The 20,995-nt window shown below is 46.8% G+C and overlaps 1 protein-coding gene across 13 annotated transcripts in view; it reads right to left on the reverse strand.

Annotated features, from left to right (window-relative positions):
• LOC100648629 (zinc finger protein 608) overlaps positions 1 to 20,995 on the reverse strand; it is a 32,388-nt gene that overhangs the window by 4,645 nt on the left and 6,748 nt on the right. For 5 of the 13 annotated variants that reach the window (XM_048406231.1, XM_048406228.1, XM_048406230.1 and 2 more), the window contains exons 2-5: positions 20,175 to 20,948; positions 6,313 to 9,968; positions 3,790 to 3,913; positions 596 to 3,733 (exon numbers count right to left, since the gene is read on the reverse strand). In XM_048406231.1, the coding sequence (XP_048262188.1) occupies positions 596 to 3,733; positions 3,790 to 3,913; positions 6,313 to 9,006 (5,956 nt within the window). In that variant the 5' untranslated portion in view covers positions 9,007 to 9,968; positions 20,175 to 20,948. Of the gene's footprint in view, positions 1 to 595; positions 3,734 to 3,789; positions 3,914 to 6,312; positions 9,969 to 12,043; positions 12,186 to 16,441; positions 16,584 to 19,829; positions 19,854 to 20,174; positions 20,949 to 20,995 lie in introns of those variants that run through there. The other 8 variants (XM_048406232.1, XM_048406235.1, XM_048406238.1 and 5 more) reach the window with 5 other exon arrangements.

Consider the following 20,995-nt stretch of genomic DNA (forward strand, 5'->3'; position numbering starts at 1 on the left):
AGAAATCGCTTTATATCCGAAATTCAAAGAGTTTGATATTCGATCATCGCCAGCTATAGATTTTCGCAACGGGTCACATGCCCGCGCCAATACGACGATCGCGGTCAATGATTATCACAGTGTGAACTATACATTCGTAACTGCGCCTCCAAGCGTCTCCTGATTGAACTCTTTAGTCCAACGCTCTTAACGTATATTTAATACAAGCACAAGTCGCAGTAAAAAACATTCGTTCGTCTAGTACCCGGCCGTGTTCACGGTGAACAACACGACGCGTCGCGATTATCGTGCTATTCCCGTACGAATCGATCGAGTTACTCATACGCGTGTTTCATAACGAATAGCTAGGTACTAAGCGTATCGGTTCGCGAGACTCGTGCCCCGATCTACGAACAGCGAGGGGGTAACGACACGAGTCTCTCGAACATATCGGAGAGGACAACGTTCCGTTATCTAAAGAAGGAAGAACGAGGATCGAAGATCGGGACGGGATCGTGGTTGTGGCGACGATCTTGGTCGTAGTCGACAGCGGCGGCGACAGTGGTCGGTTCGGCTCGAACCGCGACTTATTGTCAGGGTCTGACGAGAGGCTTACCTCCGTAAGGGGCGGGATATTGTCCGGTCAATAGGGGATAGCCTAGGCCAACGTGCGTGTGATGATGCGTATGCACGTGCCGCTGGGGCGGGGGTGATCTATTGTCCTTGGTCAATGTTCCGGTACCAGCGTCGACCGGTGGCGGTTGTTGCTGCTGAGACTGTTGCCCTCCCGATTGACTTTGCTGCTTCGTTTGGGCTTGCTGGGCTTGCGATTGCGGTGGACCTGGTCCGGCGACCGAACTAGGCGGTCCGCTCGGTGGTCGTGAAGGCGTCGGCCCTGCTGACGAAGGACTGGCAGAAGCCGCGGACGTTTTCGGGGTAGGCGATTTGAGCGCACGCTCCTGAAGCTCGTGTATCTTGTGCGCCGAATAATACTGATTGGCATGGTGTTGAAGCAGATCGAGGGCTTTGCCACCGGGCGGTCTACTGAGATCCTCCGGCGCGTGATACCTCGGTAGTTGATGAAGATACGGGTTGCCGGAATACGGTCCGGGAACCAGCATCGGGCTGAGCCCGCGATACATCGGATGACCAGGGTCAAATGGCAACGCGCTGTAGTGTTGCGGTTGCATGTAACCCGGATGGATGTAGGCGTACTGCGACGTGGGCGGTGGCGGTGGTCCTTGCGTTTCCATTGTTGGCTTCACGCCCTCCTGCTTGTTCTTGGAATCGTCGTTCTTTCCCAAGTCTTGCGGCTTCTCCTGCTTCGGTTGATGCTTTGGACTCGGAGGAGGTGGCTTCGCCTGTTGACTCTGCTTGCTCGCCTCCTCCTTTCGCCTCTGGTCGCCCGGATACAGGTAATACCTTCGATCATCTTGTATCGGTGCTGACGGTGGCGGTGGAGGTGCCGCCCTCTGACTCTGTCCACCATGGTACACGTGATACGGGCTCATTTGACTCTTCATCTCGATACTCTCCTTCAATATTTGATGATTCTCGTGCTGCTTGTCCTTCAAGCTAGGCTGCTGCTGTTGCTGTTGCTGCGTCTGCGGCTCCTGCTTGATCTTTGCCTTCTGTTCGTGCATCTCTTGCTCTTGCGCCTGCTGTTGTTGCTGCTGCTGTTGCTGCTGTTGCTGCGATACCGGCTGCGGTGGCTGATACGGATAACCGGGAGGCATGTAACCGCCATAGCCACCGTAATAGTGCGGCTGTTGCTGTGGTTGCGGCACCGATTGACTCAATTCCTTCTTCTCCTTCTCCGCTACAACACTCTGTAGGCTTGCCAGCGTTGGCATCTGCGGTATGTTGAGCGGCTTCATCTCTTGCTTCGGAGTCAAATCGCTTGGTTTTTGGTCGACCGGCTTGCTCTCGGGAACACTCGGGACGAGGTAAGGCGGTTGGCCGTAGTACGGGTACATGTTGAAATGAGGCGGTAGATGCGCGCTGGCGGCCGCTTTTCCGTCCTTCTCCTGACTCTGTTTCGACTTGTCGGCCGGCTCCGCCTCGAGCACCGGTGCCGCGTCATCGGAAATGTCCGAGTAGGCCGGACTCTGAACGTCTTCTCGCGCCGCGTCGACGATCGGTGCTTCCAACGGTGACGGATGAGGGCTACCGCCAGGCGATTTTCTCGACTTTTTCTTGTATCCCTGAGGTTTCGACGACGTCCTCGGGTCTTTGTTTTTATCCTGGTCGGGCATCAGAGCCGCGGTAGGTTTAACTTTAAATTGTGGCATTTTCGCGTGCAACGACACGCTCTGATAGGGCTGCAAATGTGGTTGCACACCCTGTCCAGGGTGACCAGTCTGCGTAGGAGGAGCCGCCTGTAAGCCCGTCGCTTGCTGCGATACTTGGCTGGACAAACTTTGAAGTGCCGGATGCTGGCTCGCGATACCCTGCAACCCGCCCGACTGCGACGGTTGTTGTTGCTGTTGCAATCCAACTTGCTGCACCACGTGAGCTTGCGTCGGCTGACCCAATTGCGCCGATAGCGAATGCTGCACGGACAGCTGGTGAGCGGTCGACAGTTGTTGCTGCTGCTGCTGTTGTATAGACGACTGCAGTTGTTGACTGGATTGAAGCTGTTGCTGCTGTGGTGGAGGTAGTGGTCCCGGCTGACCGGGCTGCAACGATTGTTGACTTTGCTGTAAAAGGGGATTCTGTTGCTGCGAATGCTGTGACATTTGGGACGGCTGGGGCGGCTGAGGAATATTTAACGGAGCCGGAATGTTTGCACTCGGGTGCGGCGAAGGTACCGATCTCGGCGACTGACTAGCTCGAGGACTCGGACTTTGAGGCGAGTTCGAACTGCCCAGCTGGTTCGTCTGCTGCTGCTGTTGTTGCGCGGACTGTTGCTGTTGCCTCGCCGAAGTGGGTATCGTCGACGACGGTGCGGGCAGATCCTCCTGTCCGAATCTCAGCACACCTGGCTTCACGATGCTTTTACTGCTTTCCGAGGATAGCACGGACGTAGGTGGAGGTTCTATACTTGGAGAAGCAACGCGCGGAGGAGGTGGTGGTGTTTCCGGCGGTAGACCTGTCGTAGCAGGGCTAGCCGGCCGGAGTGGTGTTCCCTCGGGCTTGTCCGCCGGCGATTTGACCGGCGTCGCCGGACTCGGTGCCTCGATATTGCTCTCGTCGTTCTCGGACATGCTGGTGATACCTTCCTTGGTATCATCGTCGTCCGCCGAACCATGCGCGTGACTCTGATGATACTTGAGCCCGTTTATGTGTTTGTACTTTTTGTTACAGTTCGGTTCCGGACATTCCAGCAACACTGGACTAGCCGGTGGCGAACCGCTCGGCGGTGTGGGTGGCGGAGCGCGCCTCTTATTTTTATCTTCTTCCTCAGGACCTCGAGATTTCCTTTTGGCCGCTGGATCCGGTCGAGGTGGAACAAAGGCTGCCGGACTCGGACTTGCTGCTGGCGAACCTTGCGCACCACGGCGTCCCTTCGCGCCCCCATTTCGCAATTTACTGTGCACCGAACTCCTCGTTTCCGTGAAGTTACTCAGGTCGTTTCCCGGAGTCGCGTTCGCGGCGGCTCTCCCCCTCTTGCCACGACCCTTCGGTGTTCTTGCATCGAGATCACTGGTCGGAGAGTCGCAGAATCTCGGTGGCGCCCAATCATGACGAGTGCAATCTAGCAAGGTACCAACGTACGTTTTCCCCCGCCATGTTACGTTCACCACCAGCACACCTGTAACGCGAATTAGTCGAATTCTCGTCCAATTTTCAAACGAACGAAAAATTTACCTCCTTCCGTTTCGTGCCAGACTATCCCTTCGAGAGTCACCGACGTCCCAGGCTCGCAAGGTCCCAGACATTCTGGCTCTGTGATGGTCCCCACGCTGGTACCGACACACACATCGGACATGTCCTGCAACGCAACATCCTCCTTTACTCGTAGGTACATCGATCGTTCGTCACACGCAAATTTCGTGGCTGACACGTTTTACAATTATAGTCCGTCCCCGCTCTACCCACCCGCTGTTCTATAATTCGATTTAATTAATAGCCGACTACTTTGACGCGTGAACGAATCTAGAAACGCGATGATCGTAAACGACCGTAGACATCGTTGGAAATGTCATTGCGAGTGTTACTAGTTTCTACCCGAACGGACGTTCGTTTCCAAACGTTCCGGGAAAAAGCACAGAAGATGCTTTCTTCGAGCCAGAGAAGAAAGAGAAACAGAGAAAACAAAGAAGACAGCGGAATTCCGTTCCATGAGTTGTTACGATAGACACAAGGGGACCGGTTGAACCTGATTCTATTGAAATTTCTTCGGACGTACATCCCGTTATCCCCTTCCCCCCTTGGCCGTCATTTCTGCTTCTTTTCGATCTCACTTTTACTAACGAGAGAGGGAGGAGTAAAGAATAGAACGGAAGAGAGCAGAGGACGATTTCGCAGAGTGCGAGCACAAATTACTCTGTTTGCCGCATACACGGCTGGACTATACGTGCAATCGCCGCTCCTGAGACGTAAGTATGACGCGTGTCTGTTTATACATGTACTCCAGCTGATAACCGTGTCTCGTCCGAGTTGCCTTGTCACGCGACGCATTTTGTATCGCATTATGTTCATTACGATAACAATAATTTACGCGAGCTGCGCTTTCTTCGATCAATCGATTACTCTCGATCAGCTTCCCTTCAATCACGCGCCATCTACACCGACGGCAAATATCTTCCACACGGAGAAATCAGGAACACCTAGAGATGCTATCGAGTCTTTCGATCGTTGGTTAAGTAACGACCGATAGGAATTCGCATTTGACGAACCTTACGACCATCCAATGACACTTACACACACTCTCTCTCTTTTTCTCTTCTGTACCCATCATTCTACTCTCCGTTCTATGTGTCCGTTCATTCATCTGACCGTCTCCCTGGTCGTTAACCCACCTACTCTATCTCGACTAACGCGTATATTGTTTTCTCTGGTATATGCTTCATAACAGCCTGATGAGTATGAGCAGTATGAGACGATATAGGGAAGCATACCGCGTGTACTTTCCCGCTGGAACAGCTAGTCGACCTACAGGGAATTTTCAGGCTTTACAATCGGTACTTTCGACGCGATGGAGACGACCGAATGGCAAAGTATGGAAATATTAGCAACGTTGGCTCGCGCTATAAAAGTTACCACTTTCGTAAGATCGTGGTTTTCTCCTGGCGGGAAAACAACATTCTACGGTGATGTTTGCGTTTAACGCGAAAATACTATCTCTGTTCTTCCTACTACTGTGTTCTGGTTAGCGCGGTTTCGACAATCTTGGCCGGACCACTGCTCGAGTTTTTTTACCTCTGACATCTCTCGCTCCCCTCTCTCTTTCTCTCAATTGATCGAATGTTTAACACCCGTTTAGATTGACCGGACGTTCTACTATACGACCATACACGTACTTACATCTCAAAACATCGATGCATACTGTAATATTGATTCACACGTACGGCTTTCGCGCCATCTGTCAGCACGTTACGGCGAGTTTCGCGTACAACGAGAACACGTTCCTCGCGAATCAACGATTACGTTTTCCCGATCCACTCGGGCACGTTTAAGCGTCACGGATTAAACCGAGAGGAGAGTTCTACGCAACGTTTTCGATCACAGATCGACTTCCAATTGGAAAACAAGGTTGTTGATATCGCGAGATATTTTTTGGAACAGAAAGAATCGAATCGATCGATAAGCGATTAGAAGAACGAAAACGAGAAAAGCAATTCGAACGAACGGATTGCGTCGTTTCGTTGTCACTCGTATTTGTCCCTCCCCCCCTCTCTCTTTGTATACATATATACATAAATATATATTCGTTCGCGTACTCTCGGGGGTGGAGACCGCAGAGTATTGATTTCACCCCTTTTGCGTACCCCTAGCCGTTTCCGTTCCCCAATCGAACAATTAGGTTCCCTAATCATCGAACCGAGATACGAAATCGCGATGAGCGTCGCGCTCTTGCTGATCCCCGCTGTCAGCGCGGGCAACATGGATCAGAGGATGAGAAAAGCTCTGAAAGTTTGGAGAAGGTTTGAAAATGTTTGCGATGTTTCTGTCGACGGAGGACAAAGTGGACAACGCGAAGGGAATCAAACTCGAGATAAGAGAATAAAAGAGAGGGGTAGGAAAGAGAGAGAGAAAGAGAGAGAAAGAAAAAGAGAGAGGAGAGGAGAGGAGAGGAGAAAAGATCGGACGAACAAGCGCGCAAGTGCACGCGGGTGCACTTGCGCGCTCGTTGAGCACTCGCAAGGAATTTGTCGCGAAGGGGGTTACCTTTGGTTCGGAAGCGGAAGTCTTCAGTTTCTTCGGAGGTGGAGGACTGGTCGCGGTATCCATGGCGTCGTCGGGCGTCGTAGTGATCGGAGGTCCGGTACCGGGTACCGTGGCGAGTTTGGTCTGTTCGGGTTTGGCAGCCGGACCAGCGGCCGTCGCGCTGGCCGGACTCGGAGGTGGGCACGGCGCCGCAGCGGAACTGGTCGGTTGACCAGGCCCCTGGGACACCGAAAATCCCGTCCGCGAACTCGGCGGCGGTCCCTGATTTTGTTGAGGGGCGGTCGCGGCTGCCGGCGGTCCCTGAGATTGCGCGACCGCGCCAGCCGCGGCACCGGCTCCAACCCCGACGACACCGGCGCCCAACCCTGGTCCAGGTCCCGGACCCGGCCCCGGCCCGTTCGACGTCTGACCCTGTCCGCCGCCGCCACCACCGCCGCCACTGCTACCGCCGCCAACGCTGCCACCGCTGGATCCGCCACTGCCACCGCCACTGCCGCCACCACCTCCAAGTCTTGCAGTTCCGTTCATTTCCGATTTGCTCTGTTGATTGACTGTGTGATTAGTTTGTGGCTTCTCGTGCTTGTCCCGTGCTTTGTCTCGACGATGTCCGCTCGATCCTCTTTTTGACCCGGCGGTCGAAGAAGATGCGCTTCCAGTTCCACCGGCGGAACCTCCGGAATGACTCGTTTTCGATTTGTTCGACGAAGACGACGACGACGAAGACGACGAGGACGACGACGAGGACGACGACGAAGATGATGATGACGATGACTGACCGCCGGTACTATTGCCACCACCGACACCTCCACTACCGCCGGTACCTCCGCCGCCGGATCCGGGCCCGGTGACGGTACCAGTTCCGCCGACACCGACGCCACAGCCGCCGGCACTACCGCCACCGACACCGGTACCGTTGCCGCTACCAGCACCGCCACCGCCGCTACAACCACCACCACCACCACCACTACTGCCACCGACACCGACACCTCCACTACCGCCGGCACCGGTTCCGGTCCCACCGGTTCCACCCGCGGCGCAGTCCGAGTTTTGAGCGTTCTGAACGACGATCGAAGTCGAGCCGATCGACGATGAGGAACTCGTGCCCCCCGACCGATCGGACACCGACGAACCACTCGAGGACAGGGTACCGGCACCTCCGTTCCCACTATCCTGCGACGATATCGTTCCATTTATTTCATTCGACTTGACGATCTCGTGTTTCGCCTCACTGCTCTTCGTACCCGGTTTCGTACGTTTGATCTTCATTTTCAGTCCTTTGTCGACGGTGGCCGAGTGTTCAACGGCCATTTTGCCCGGATTACCAGAGTTTCCGTGCGCTACGTTAACGCTACCTACCACCAAGGCGTTATTCTGTTTTGAAGCGGTGCCCGCGACGATCGTTGGGCAACCGTTCGCGTTCCCGGTACCGTTGCTACCGACGCTATTCACGATACTTGCGTTCCCGTTAGCGGGACTGTTCGATCGTCCGGTCGAGTTTAACACGCAGGACGCGGACACAGACGACAAGGCGGACGACGATACGGTCGATGAGGATAAACAAGAGGATGACGACGACGACGACGACGATAATGACGAAGATAACGACGAAGAAGAAGAGACGGAAGAAGTCGAAGAAGAAGACGACGACGACGACGACGACGAGTTTGACGATTGACCACAACCGTTCGGACTTGCTGTCGTAGCTACGATCAAGTTTGACGAGCTTAAACCGTTCGCTGTGCTTTGCAGTTGATGATGATGATGATGATGATGATGATTCGTGGTATTCGATGCCGATGCTGCCGAGGCAGGCGTAGAAGCCATGCCTGTCCCTGAGCTCAATTTCTCGTCCCTCGTCTTCTCAATGTCCGCATCAAGGTCGATTATCAAATCTCCTATTCCGATGTCCCATTCGTTGTCGTCGTATTCGAAGTTATTGGTCGCATTCGTCGCGGCCGGATCCAGCTCATCGGTGTTTGCAGCCACCGTGCTTGCTTTAGACTCGCGCTGTTGTCCCGATGACGACGACGACGACGACGACGACGATCTCTCTCGACCTTGATGGTGATGATGGTGATGATGATGATGGTGATGATGGTGATGATGATGGTGATGTCGGTGCTCCCGATGATCTCTTCCTGCTAGCCCGCGTTCCCGTTTTCTCGACGAGTGTTCACCACCGCCTCCGCCTCCTCCTCCCCCTCCTCCTCCTCCTCCCCCTCCGACGTTGCCACCAACGATATGTCCGCCGTTGTGTTTGCCACCGCCGATGCTGTTAGCACCGTTGCCACCGTTGTGCTGCCCGTTGTTGTTGTTTCCGCACTCGATCGCACAACAGCTTTTCCCGTGGCTGCTGTCCACGTGGCACCCACACCCGTTGACACTACCGTTATCGTGGCTGTTGCTACGATGATTAAAGTGGTTGCCGTTGTTATTGATATTGTTGTTGTTATTGTTGTTGCGGCTGTTATTATTTTTGATGATACTGTTATTGTTGTTGCCGGCACCGTTGTTGTTACCGTGGTGACTGTTTTTGATAACGTAATTGCCGTTATTCGCGCCGCTGTTGTTGTTGTTATTGTTGACGTTGCCGATGCCGTAATTTACGCTGTTGCCACCACCACCACCGATGAACGGAGATGGTCCTTTGCGGTTTACGTTAGGGAGGCGACCGCCTAGTGGCGTGGTCGCCATGCCCTTTGAAACGTTACCCCGGTGCCCGCCAGCCTGATCACCAACTGCCCGCCTGTTCTCACCGATTCCAAACAATGGCACCACGCGCAACACGCGTCAATTTTACCCCGACCACCGCCCGCAAGACGCGCCACGTTCATCGAACACATCACTTACCGTCTCGCGGCTGCCCTCCACACACCGATATTACCGATTCTTTCGATATATCCGCCTCTCGATCTCTTCGCCGTTCTCCCTTTCTCCCTTATATTTCTCACGCTCTCTCTTTCTCTCTGATTCCCTAGCTTGGCGACCGGTGCAATTTCCTCTCTACCTCCTTTTTTTGTTCGCTCTATGACACTGTTACGATACCTCGTTTACCGATTTTTACCAATTCGCGCGATCTCGTCATGGGAGGCGGCCCAACCTTTCTTCTCTTTTTCTCCTTGCGTTATCCCCTTCTTTCCATTTCCCCCCTTCTTCGGCCGAACCTTCTATCTTTGATTCCTCTTTTTCTTCCCCTCCTTCTTCGACCCGTTATCAGTGCACCGTATTCCCTTATCGTTGATCCCTTCTCTCCAGCCACCACCACCACCACCACCACCTCCTCTTCTTCTTCTTCTTCCTCCTCCGTATTTTTCTTCTCTTTCTCCGTTGTTTCAAAGACACGGGTTGTTCCGGTAGGAATTGCTCTTCACTGTTCTTTGATGTATCGTATCCCGGTGTCCGATGTTCGTCGTTGTCGTCGTCGTCGTCTATCGGTGTTTTTACGTCCCTTTATCTCGCATGTCGCGTCGAACGATCGCTCGTCTCCTTTATGTTTCCGCGTGGTATTTTTCTATAAAATCGATCCCGCTCAATTAGACACTCCGCACAAATCTTCCTTTGATCCTTTTACGAAGAGCGAATTCCGACCGTGATTTTTCTTTCCAACTCGCCGCTAAAACGGTGATCGTACTTCCATCGTTTGCCAAAATTTCGATCTGTAATAAAAAAACAAATACGATTCTTTGAAGCGTGTACTGGCCACGGTGCGTAGATATATCCGTTCCTTTCACGATTTCCTCGCTCGCTGCGCGTCTATTTATCGCTCTCTTTCAACGTATCCTTCGCGAACGAACCGTTTGGGAAATCGCCAATTGACCGGTGTTCGACGGACCGTTCTTCTCGCGTCGATACACCGGTAAAAGTTCATGAAAACGCGGACAATACGAATCGACGCGTGTCGCGTCGGAAACGCGATAGGATGAGTGAAAGGAGATGGATTGGAGAAAGGAAAAGAGAAAGAAGGCGACGTGCAAAGTAACTTTCCTACTCGTCATCGTTTCCACGGTTCTTATCGACTCGTTGTCAACGACGTCGGCGCGCGTTCCGTACTTCCGATCGTCCTTCCATGCCCGCAAATTGATATTCCCACTTAGAGAGGAATTCGTGTCAGGGAACGATTAATTTTACCGGCGGCATTTGGCGCCGATCCAATCATCATCCTCGGCCCCTTGCTTCCCTCTCTCTCTCTCTTTCTCTCTCTCTCTCTCTCTGTCTCTCTCGGTCAATGTTGGAGACGATTAACCGCATGAGAATCACCGAGGTATTTGCAAACCCCTATCTTCTCCCCACGTTACGCGTCCTCTACTTTCTCCTTTTCCACGCCAATCAGTCGCCGTTCGTGGAAACTACAAGGATTGTGATCGCGAAGCGGAAAAATCTCGGAAGGACAACGACGAACAGACGCTGATACGTGAAAGATCGATCGTGATAATCGATTCGCGCTGATACGCAATCGGTATTTTTTGATAATTTAGAGAGATCGATGATAGAGAGACGCGCAGCCAGGCGAACTAAATCTACAAAGTACATATACGCGCATCGTCTATATATCTGACAGACTTCGGGTCGGTTAAATTTTTCATGGGATAGATACTGTATGACTTTAGACAGGAAAACTACTGTGACGATGAGAAACGCATGTCACGGGTACCGCTAGAGAAAAGGGATCAAAGTTTTTCAAGTTGGAAACGAAGCACGATAGTGCGTCGAATGTTCTCATTCGCAACGCTCGAGTAAGCCGTTACTCGACGATCTCTAACGTCGAATTTGAGCGTTGAAGCGTCGACGAACGCGTTTCCTTGGTCGTTCATTCGTTACTTCCGTTTCGATCGCTCTGGTCTTCCGCTCCTTACCGTTCACATTTCCCTCAAACTAGCAATAAGTAGTACGAACCCACCAGAACGGCCTTTCGTTCCTGCTAGTTCGATTGTTCCCCAATCGCCTCGTCTCTATCGAACCACTACCAGCGATTCTTCTCCGCCGTCGGACAACGACAACGACGTCCATTCTTGTAACAGACAGAACGAATCGCGGGCTGGTTCTCACCAAGTACGAGCAACATAGTCGATGGAATTCTCGTGCGCGTGTCGCTTTCTCGTAAAAAGCGTACGAACTCGTTTAGTTACGATTTCAACGAACGTTTCCTCGTACCTCGAGTCGAAGAACCGTGTAATCTCGCGAATGAGAAATCTTCGTTCGTGTATTCGTCGTATTGTTTCGTCGCATGAAATCATCCCTTAACGATGTCGTTCCTCTTTTTCTGCTAATTTGCTCGTTTTAAGATGTTCGTTCTAACGAATATCAAGTCGCGAAATTCGTTCAACTCCATTGATCTGGTCGGTCAATGATCCGCTGGTAAGTTTCCGCGATAAAGCTACGCGATTCGAGATAACGATTCGCGATATCTACCAGGTAAAGGCATAAAACGCGATATGAAACGCGACGGTCGTTGGCAGCAAATTGGAGCGATCAATTACGACAGCGCACGGCGATCTATTAAATTGCTCGTCGCGCGTATCGTTTTGTTAGCTGATCGTCACGTTTCTTAAATCTGCTGTCGTCTAAACCATGTACCATAACGTACGGGTAAATCGAATTGTACAAAGCCTTCGAAACTGTTATCCCCGTCTCTAAAAAATGCTAACGGCATTGCTACCACCATTCGTAATTATAGTCGATAGATGATACGTTTGTCACAACACTCTTTGGCGAAACGATAAGTAAATACTACTACCAGGCCCGTCTGTCTCCAGTTCGAAGGAAACCATCCGACGACGAGATTGGTAGTCGGAATGGCAACGACAACAGCCATTTCCACCGGATCCCTTTCTCTTCGTACTTCGACTTGCCACGAAACCGCCTAATAACTTTCCTATTCGATTCTTCGACGAGTAGAGCAACGGCAACGGCAACTTCGGTCGAACGATCATCGTCGTCGACGTATCCTTTGACTGCATCGGCTCTGACCGTCTGCCTCTCACTGAATCGACTGCTTCCCCTTCCCAATCGTACACCTCTATGCACGCCACTACAGGCATCGCTACCACCATTGCCACCGCCGCTACCACCACCTCCACCGCTGCCGTTGCCACCACCACCGCTAATGCCGCCGCAGCTATCCAATAATACCACTATTCCAATAACTTGTCACAAATTATTACTACTATTAGGTTTTCTGTCATACTTGGTCGACCGATCGATTTTATCGAATTTTCTATACTTATCGTGCATTCTATATTTACGCTTATTCTCCGGTTTCTCGTCTTCCTTTTTCCTTCCCACTATTCATCGCTTCTACGTTTTCCTGCGCCTTTAACATCTTTCAGGCTACTTTTAATTATATATAGAAGAAAGCCTACCTTACCGATTACGGTGATTTTCAAATATGTCAATAAGATCAACATTCTGAATTACATTTTTCTATGCTTATAACCGCCGCTCGGCTTTAGTTTGCCACGTATTTGTAAAAATGTTTGTGCCGTTTTTTATCACGCCGTGGATTAGATTTGGATTAGTTGTACGCACGGACATGCATAATAATATTATAGATGTATTCGTACCACGATGCGTTCATGCGTCTCGCGCTTCAATCTGTAACTACAGGGAGATAAGAAAGGAATTCATCTTAGCTTAGCTATGCACGTATAATATCATCGTATTCGTGTATAAAGCTAATTCAGGCCTGATCCACGCTCAGATAAAAAATAGCAAAAGATATTTTTATGAATATCTCGGAAAGTAAAGCCGAACGAAAGTAAATCCCACTAACAACATATCTGAAGATCATTGAAATCGATGAGGTGGACGCTCTTCTGTACATATAATTTCCTAGAAACGTCGCGATATACGTACAGAAGTGATTTACTTTTTTGTATCCTTGGACATTGAAAATGCAGATTAAAAGTCAAAGAGATTGTAAATACGTTTCTTTCCTCTACTCTTAATTATGCAACGATACTACCAGCAACCAGTGCTCCTGTGTTCGTTCGTCCGTGTAAATTTTGGAAACACAAGGTCGTGACGATCTTTTTACGACGGAGCGAGTCGATGACCGTAACAACAATAGCAACAACAGCAGCAGCACCCAGTATACTTGAATATACAATGAGCGAGACAAACACGCCTGAGTGGCATCTTGTAATCGGTTAGAAGGGAACTTTGAAAGAGAGAGATCACTGCGCTTGCGTAATAAACCAGTTCCGCGACATTATACGTTAACCACTACATAAGTATGTGATTTGTCAATGATGAGAAATGTGATTTCTACAAAATATGTTTGTCTTGTGAAACATTCTAAAAGTAACCAAACACGAAATTAGACCTTGATCTATTACAACATATTGATCAAACTCTTTTTACAGATGTAGGACTATCGAGTTTCGAGTTTATAAACAAACACAGCGTCGAGTAAAATGAATTAAATCGATAATGACGATATATTCGAAACGTGTATTTTCTTTTATATTTTCCGTCTTGCAAGGTCAATTTCACAACTAACCATCGTTACGAATAACGAAGAACGAAAAAGTGCGAAAAGATAGACGGGCAAGCAGGGAGAAAAAGGAAAGAAAAAAAAAAAGAAAAATGAAGACACGGCATAGAACAATGACGTAGAACAAAGCGGTTTGACGTTTCTGTAGGATGCACTTATTACGTGTGTCCCATATCGTCTCTCTAGATCTAATATTTGAAGAGCTAGATTTTCTCGGTAAAGGAAAATGATGACTCCCAATGTCAATCTTGTGGACATTCGAGACAAACGGCTTTCCTTGATTAGTATCAATTTTTAAACGCTTCGTTGTCCGAGTTTGTTCGAAAACTACAAAAGGGTTAGTTGAAAGAAAAGTATAGTATGAACGTTGTTACACATGGGCGGAGAGGCAATATTTATGGCTAATAAATATTAGTACCAATGTCCAATAGCATTGCCTGAAAAATAGTTCGACAACGGAATCTATATGACTCGTACGCGTTTGACGTTTATCGAGTCAAGGAAAGCAAACAGCTATGAAACAGGCGAAGAACTGCACGAGGAGAAGGGCTGATGACTACGTGACGTTTTAGCCCGAAAGTCTGCCACGCTACAGTGAATCAGGGCGAGCCGAGGTAAGACGAAATGCACCGAGAGAGACAGATAAAGAAGAAACGACAAAGACGAAGAATCACGCTACCATCGCTTCGCTCTACCAGTCACTTGCTCGTTTCCAAAAACTCGCCAATATCATCGACCATACCGCACCGTTGCTGGTGGATCCTTTGGAAAAACGCCAATCTTTTATCGCTTTCTGCTTCCCTCTTTCCTTTTCCGTTCTCCTTGCACGTCGCTAAAGATATGCTACAATCGACGATTAAGCTAAATCGATCGTTCTTTGATCGTTCTACCTCTCGAGAAAGATTCTTAATTTATTACTTATTTTCTATCACCAAGTTCACACAAAATAATTTGCCAGCAGTCAATGATAACAAAAACTTTTACAACGTGTCCCGAAATTTTGATCGTAATCGTTTAAAGTAAAAAGCTTTTATCAAATGCGATTTGCACGATGTACCTCTTTTAATACAGTCTTGTTTTTATATGCCAATAAGCTAGAAGATTGTCGAGAGTAATCTCGTTTCTTTCATATAAAATAACCAACGAGATATACCGATACGCGTATTTATTAATCAACGCGACGGAAAGACCAGAATATGTTTTCTAGAAATTATCTTATTTGATTATAACCACTGATTCATTATATACGAAGCGTTAATGTTATTCCTCGCTGTCCTTGATCGTTTCGTCGTAGCAATTACTTCCTCTCGTCTACATCAATAAATAAAATCGTTCCGTGTAATATTTGTATACCGTTCGCGTATCTGCGTATATTCTAAGCACTCCGATAACGAAACGTCGTCGCAATAGTCGAAACCCATAAAAATAATATTCGTAAAAGAGATACGAGCTAATCGATGTTCGTGATGGTAATTTGCGTTATTTGGGGCAGACGGTAAAAGAAATTATTCTTTCGATCGTCCACAAAAACCAAACCGTTTGATTTAACAACTGCGCAACTTTCGCTGTACGTTCAAACGATCGCTGTTAGCACTTAGTTGATTAGTCCTGTTTGGCCATATTTACAGTATCTATGTTTTCCTGCAAAAAAAAAAAAAAAAAGAAAAGAAAAGAACCAGCGAATACCTGCACCTTTATCGTACCAACAATATTGAAATTTTAACGTTTTCACAATTTGTTTCGCGTTACGCGCGACAACGAGCTGACAAGGCAGAACAGTTATTTTCAAAATAATTTGTTTTTCTGCGGTCATTTGGTCGCCACGCCGCGCTAAACACAAACAGCAGCTTATATTTAATGCGTTCAACATAGTTTTCTTAGATTTTCTGTATGAGTAATAAAGCACATAATGAGCTAAAGTTGAAGTGACTCGTGAGAGTTGCTTCAGACCGTCTCTTCCTCTTTAGACTTATTAATGGAACCATCTGTTATCCTCCTGAAACTAATCAACTTGTACGCACCTATAAGACCACTATGATCAACGCAACCATTTCTTTCATATAGATATTGCTCAAATTTCTTCATCTTGTATCCAGTTAACCGTATATGCAATGTCGCGAACATATGTGGCAACGCTTTGGACATTTTCTATGATTTTATCAATACATCCAAATCTCGCATTTACAGAATCTTGCAGGTAATGCCTGCAGAACACGTCTCTCCTTCCATCCTTTTTTCTCATCATCTCTTATCTTCTTATGTCTTTTACATCTGCTGTTTCTTACTTTTTCTTTCTACTTCTTGTTGTTGAACTGGCGTTCTTTATATACTTTACACTGACTATTACGGTACATTACTGGGGATTCATTTCCGTACATATACGAAGTAAATAAATACAATAAAATATAGATATAAAATATTATGCTCCAAAACTTAACTTTCTTGGAACAAATTGAACGAAAAAAACTTCACAAACTATAAGCGCATTAGGAATCGACTTGTCATATTAATAAGTAAAATAAATGTTAAAAAGCTTTGAAGGACACGAGCGCGATAGAAAACACAAATACGCTACTGCCAAAAAACTGAGATATATGTGATCCCTATATGTAATATACATGTAGCTAATATACATACATGACGTGAATACTGTAACTTGGCTGGTTACGCTTCGTAATTAGTACATATGTGGTCATCGTGGAACGTTGTAAGAGCCACAAGCAGCCCTGTGCTGGCATCGTTAACATATCCATACGAGTTTCATTGCCATCGACATACACATGCACGTGCCATACTATGCGACTCAACTTCCGTTTCACGATACATATTGCCATTTCCCTTTATTTCCATCTTTCCAATCAATCTTTCCTGCAACCCTTCCGTTTTACTCCAATCTATTCTGTTTTATCGTGTTATTATTCATTTAATCGTAAATCTCTATTTTGTAGAACAAAAAAAACAAGAATGGGGAAAACTAAGAGACTACGACCGTATCGTCGATATACCGTCTTTCAAAACAATACTGAAAATAGCACCGATGACAAATTCTTATCTATTCGACGTATCCGACACGGCAACCTGACGAAGTATGTACATAATTATTGCGCATAAGAATCGAACGAAATGTATACAACGCGATACCGTTCCAATAGCTTCGACTGTAAAACTGCACAAACAAGAAAATCACGTTTCTATGTGCGCTATCGTGTTATTCGTATGAGAGGAAAGGACAGCCCGATCGGGAAGCTAAGGAGATACCAGAAAGAGCTAAAGAGCAAAGGTAAAGAAGAAGCGCAGGGGATGGTACTATATCTTGTGAACGAAAAAAGATATTATATGGTTAAAGGGAAAAACAAGGAGATGATATGTACGAGTAGTAGTAAACGAGCATAAACGAGAAGAGATGCAAGCCCTATGTGTGCGCGCGCGCGCCTGTGTGTGTGTGCGAGCGCACACGTTTTGTATATGTATACACATATAAAGGTAGGAAGAAACGGAGGATGGGAAAGGGGGGCAAAGGAGAAGAAACAACATCTCCTAACTCGCTTGCTCGCACGCACGCACGGTCGATCGTTCCTGCTGGCAGCCATTTTGTGCTTGCCCGTAGACCCGACATTCTACCCTGGGAAAGTATTGCCCGTAATTCGCTTTACCCCACGCGTTTCTTCGTACAATTACGCCTTTTTAGTTTATGAAAAAGGCATCAACTAAAAGAAAACACGTGAGAATACATGTACCTTGTCCCATAATGTAAACTTCTTAATATACCGTTGCGTTTAAACGATCGAATGATTTGTACATCGGGACAATACTATATCAGATGTCGTTCTGTAGTTCATCCAGTACAGTTTTGATCAAAAGTTTGCTTATGGCCGCCTTTAGCGTCGATTCTACTTCGCTTTTTACCGCTTTAATTAGCAATAACATATCGATATTAAGAAAAAGTGATTTTTTTTCAAACAAAGGTTATCTTTAAGAACACGACAGCCGTTTGATGACCCGTCGTCTAAGGTCAGCCATTTAATCAATACCGAAGATTATACCAATGTACCATACTTCTCGCTAATTAAAATGAACTTTATACTTGTCATTGTTTCTCGATCGTTTATAAGCAACGCGATATTTTGTTATTTCTAAAGAGGGAGAGTGTCTTTATCGTTATCTGCGAAAATTATAAATCTAGATCGAATGACGAAAATATCCAGCGAAATATCAGATGACACGATGTTGTTGTAAATTCGGTAGTTGTAATTAAATAGAAAAAACAGAAAGAAAATTAAATGGTGCAAAGCACAGTGTTACGTATAATAGCTAATCGGAGAACATTCCGAACTTATCGAATAGAATATGCATACTCTAAAAACCATTTATAAATTCAAATATAAAATGCACTACCTCCTTGTTTCAGAAATGTACCTATATTGTATTCCCCAGTAAGCAAATGCGACTGACGAGCAGGTTGTCATAAAAAATGCATCGGATAAACAAGTTAAAAATAAACTAAAGCGAGTAATTAAACGCATTGAATGAACCGTGAAAACACGAGTGACACGTGGACGATTGCGAGCATTGATTTTTTTATTTCATAACGATGATTTAACTCGCTCATTAGCAACGCTTCGAGGTTTGTAACAACGATGTCTATCGACGATAATTGCTAATTATGTAGTCTTTGCAAGAATCTTTTCAACTCCCAGTATTTTTCTTCCCTTTGTCCCCTCTATACTGTCACATGATGGTCAAATGAACGAATTGCAATTACATACGTCGTTTTACTCGAAAACCTCACTGTTGCCATTAGCAAGAACCCGTTAGCGAGAGCCGTTACGAGATAAATGGAAGTATGTAATTGCTACGGCAACTTATCCATTAAAGATCACCGATTAATTATACTTTATATAGTATTATATTGCACATATACAATCATAGAAGATAGAATATAGTGGCACGCGGTAGAATTCAACGACATCCTTTCTAATCGCTAGCTCAACGACTCTTCGAAAAATAAAACAGTGAAACGGTGTGTAATGGGGGACAGATAGCTCTTGGATGAACCGTGATCGGTATTTGTATGAAAAACATCGCTATGACGGTACGTTATCGTATCGATCCATCTCAACGATCAATCTTAACAAAAACTATCGTTTCGAATAAACTCGTCTCGCTTTCATAAAATGAATGTCTAAGTTTTTGATATCGCAACAAAGATATACGTTAAATTCGTCGTATTATTACGTAAAACAAAACAAGGTCATTGTTTATCTTTTAACTTGTGTTTACGTATCAAGCAGCTTACACTAATACCTAAATTACTCAGCCAAAAGAAAATAATCACAGACCTAACAGTGTTTATTCGAAAGTTTGTTAGAAAGATACAATAGGACATCTATTTACGGAATATAGAAACTTTTTGTTTGCTTCCGTTTATTTATCTATGTCCTTCGTAACGAAAAGTTGATCAAAGACAAATTTATTCTCTTTCTTTGTATTTTATATGCGAATTTTGAGATCAGATTTCATTTTTTACATTGATATACAGGGGATAGGATCCGTTGAAACATAGGATCTTCTGTTAATTAAATTGTGTTTAAATAGAAAATGGATTTGTAAAATGAGTGTGAAATTTCGAAAACCAATTGAGCCACTTGTAAAGACGACCTAGTAAACTCTCGAATTAAAGACGCAAAGACGAGGCCGCATCCATTATGATCGTAATCGATCGTAAGCCACCGTGTCGCATCGTTGCATGACACCGTGTGCTTTGTGATAATAGTATTGCGCGAAACATTACTTTACACCTAACCATATCAAAAACGCCGAAAACGATCGAAAGTAGTCAGAATGTACATCATGCGTGTACAAATAAGCCATGAATCCAATTCAATACGATACCGATTCTGAAGAAGACCTAAAGAAATGCTACTGCTGCGATTCGAAATTGAAGAACGTGCGTACGTGCGTGTAACACGCATGTATGTAAGTATATGTATGTATGTATGTATGTATGTATGTATACGTCGCGTACCGGCTTTGCTCTGGCTTGCAACAACTCCACGCAAGTTGCACACACTCGAAAGTAAGTATACACGCGAGTACGCACACGCGCTATGCCACGCCACTATACCATACGACATGAGACGAGGCGAGACGAAACAAGACGAGATGCGATGAGACGAAACGGGACGAAACGGAACGACACGGGACGAGACGAGACAAGACGAGACGAGACGAAGCGATACGACACAATGCGACACATCACGCATCAGCAAGTGGTGAATACATACGCGCCCGATAAAAATGTGTACACGACGTACGAATAAAAAATACAACGTTGTATAAATCGATGGAAATACTTTTACAAGCTTCTTACCATCGTGCGCTTGTATCGAAGACTGGACAAATTCGCGTTGATCGTTTCAAAAATCCATTCTTTCTTTTCTTTTGTTTCATCGATGTTGTCTCGTGTTATCGTTCATACGAATTCATCGAAAGTGGTGTATCCCAATAGGTAATCCAATTTGAAGAAAGATGATTAATTTTCCAGTATTGTCGAGTGTCTCGTGGCGCGTAGAAAATTCACCTCGCGACCTCGTTCCCACGCATAAACGCGAACACACTAGGGACGAATCACTCAACCAGATCTCGATACGTTTAAATACACAGGCGGTCGCGTTCGCGCACGCTCGCACAGACACATAGATACTCTCTGTAGTACGCACTTTGCATCGTGTACAGTGTACAGTGTACAGGCTCGATTATCCATGCGACGCTACGCGCGTTCCTCTTCTTTTTCGGTAGTAGCGTTAACTAACCGATGCGTGTGCCCCGTCCACCTTCACTCTCGCTCACTTGTTTCACCTTGCATCTCCTTTTCTATTTTCTTTCTCTTTTTCCACTGATGTTACTATATTCTTCTATTAAGATCCTCTTTAACACATAGCAATCTAAGAAGCTAACACATAGCGATAGTGCACTACTTTTCGTCACACACGATAAACACGTACACACGACGAAGGAACGAACATACGTAGCACTTTCCCGAAGTCCGAGGACGCGTACATCGTACGCGAGTCCCCTTTACGCGACCAACATTCGCAGGCCCCAATAGATTCGATAACTGCCTTCTCCTCCTCTTCTTTCACTTCTGGACAGACAAAAAGATACCGTGTAGCTAAAAATTACAAAACTGGC

This window comes from Bombus terrestris, chromosome 5, assembly GCF_910591885.1.
Source record: "Bombus terrestris chromosome 5, iyBomTerr1.2, whole genome shotgun sequence".
Classification (NCBI taxonomy): Eukaryota; Metazoa; Arthropoda; class Insecta; order Hymenoptera; family Apidae; genus Bombus; species Bombus terrestris.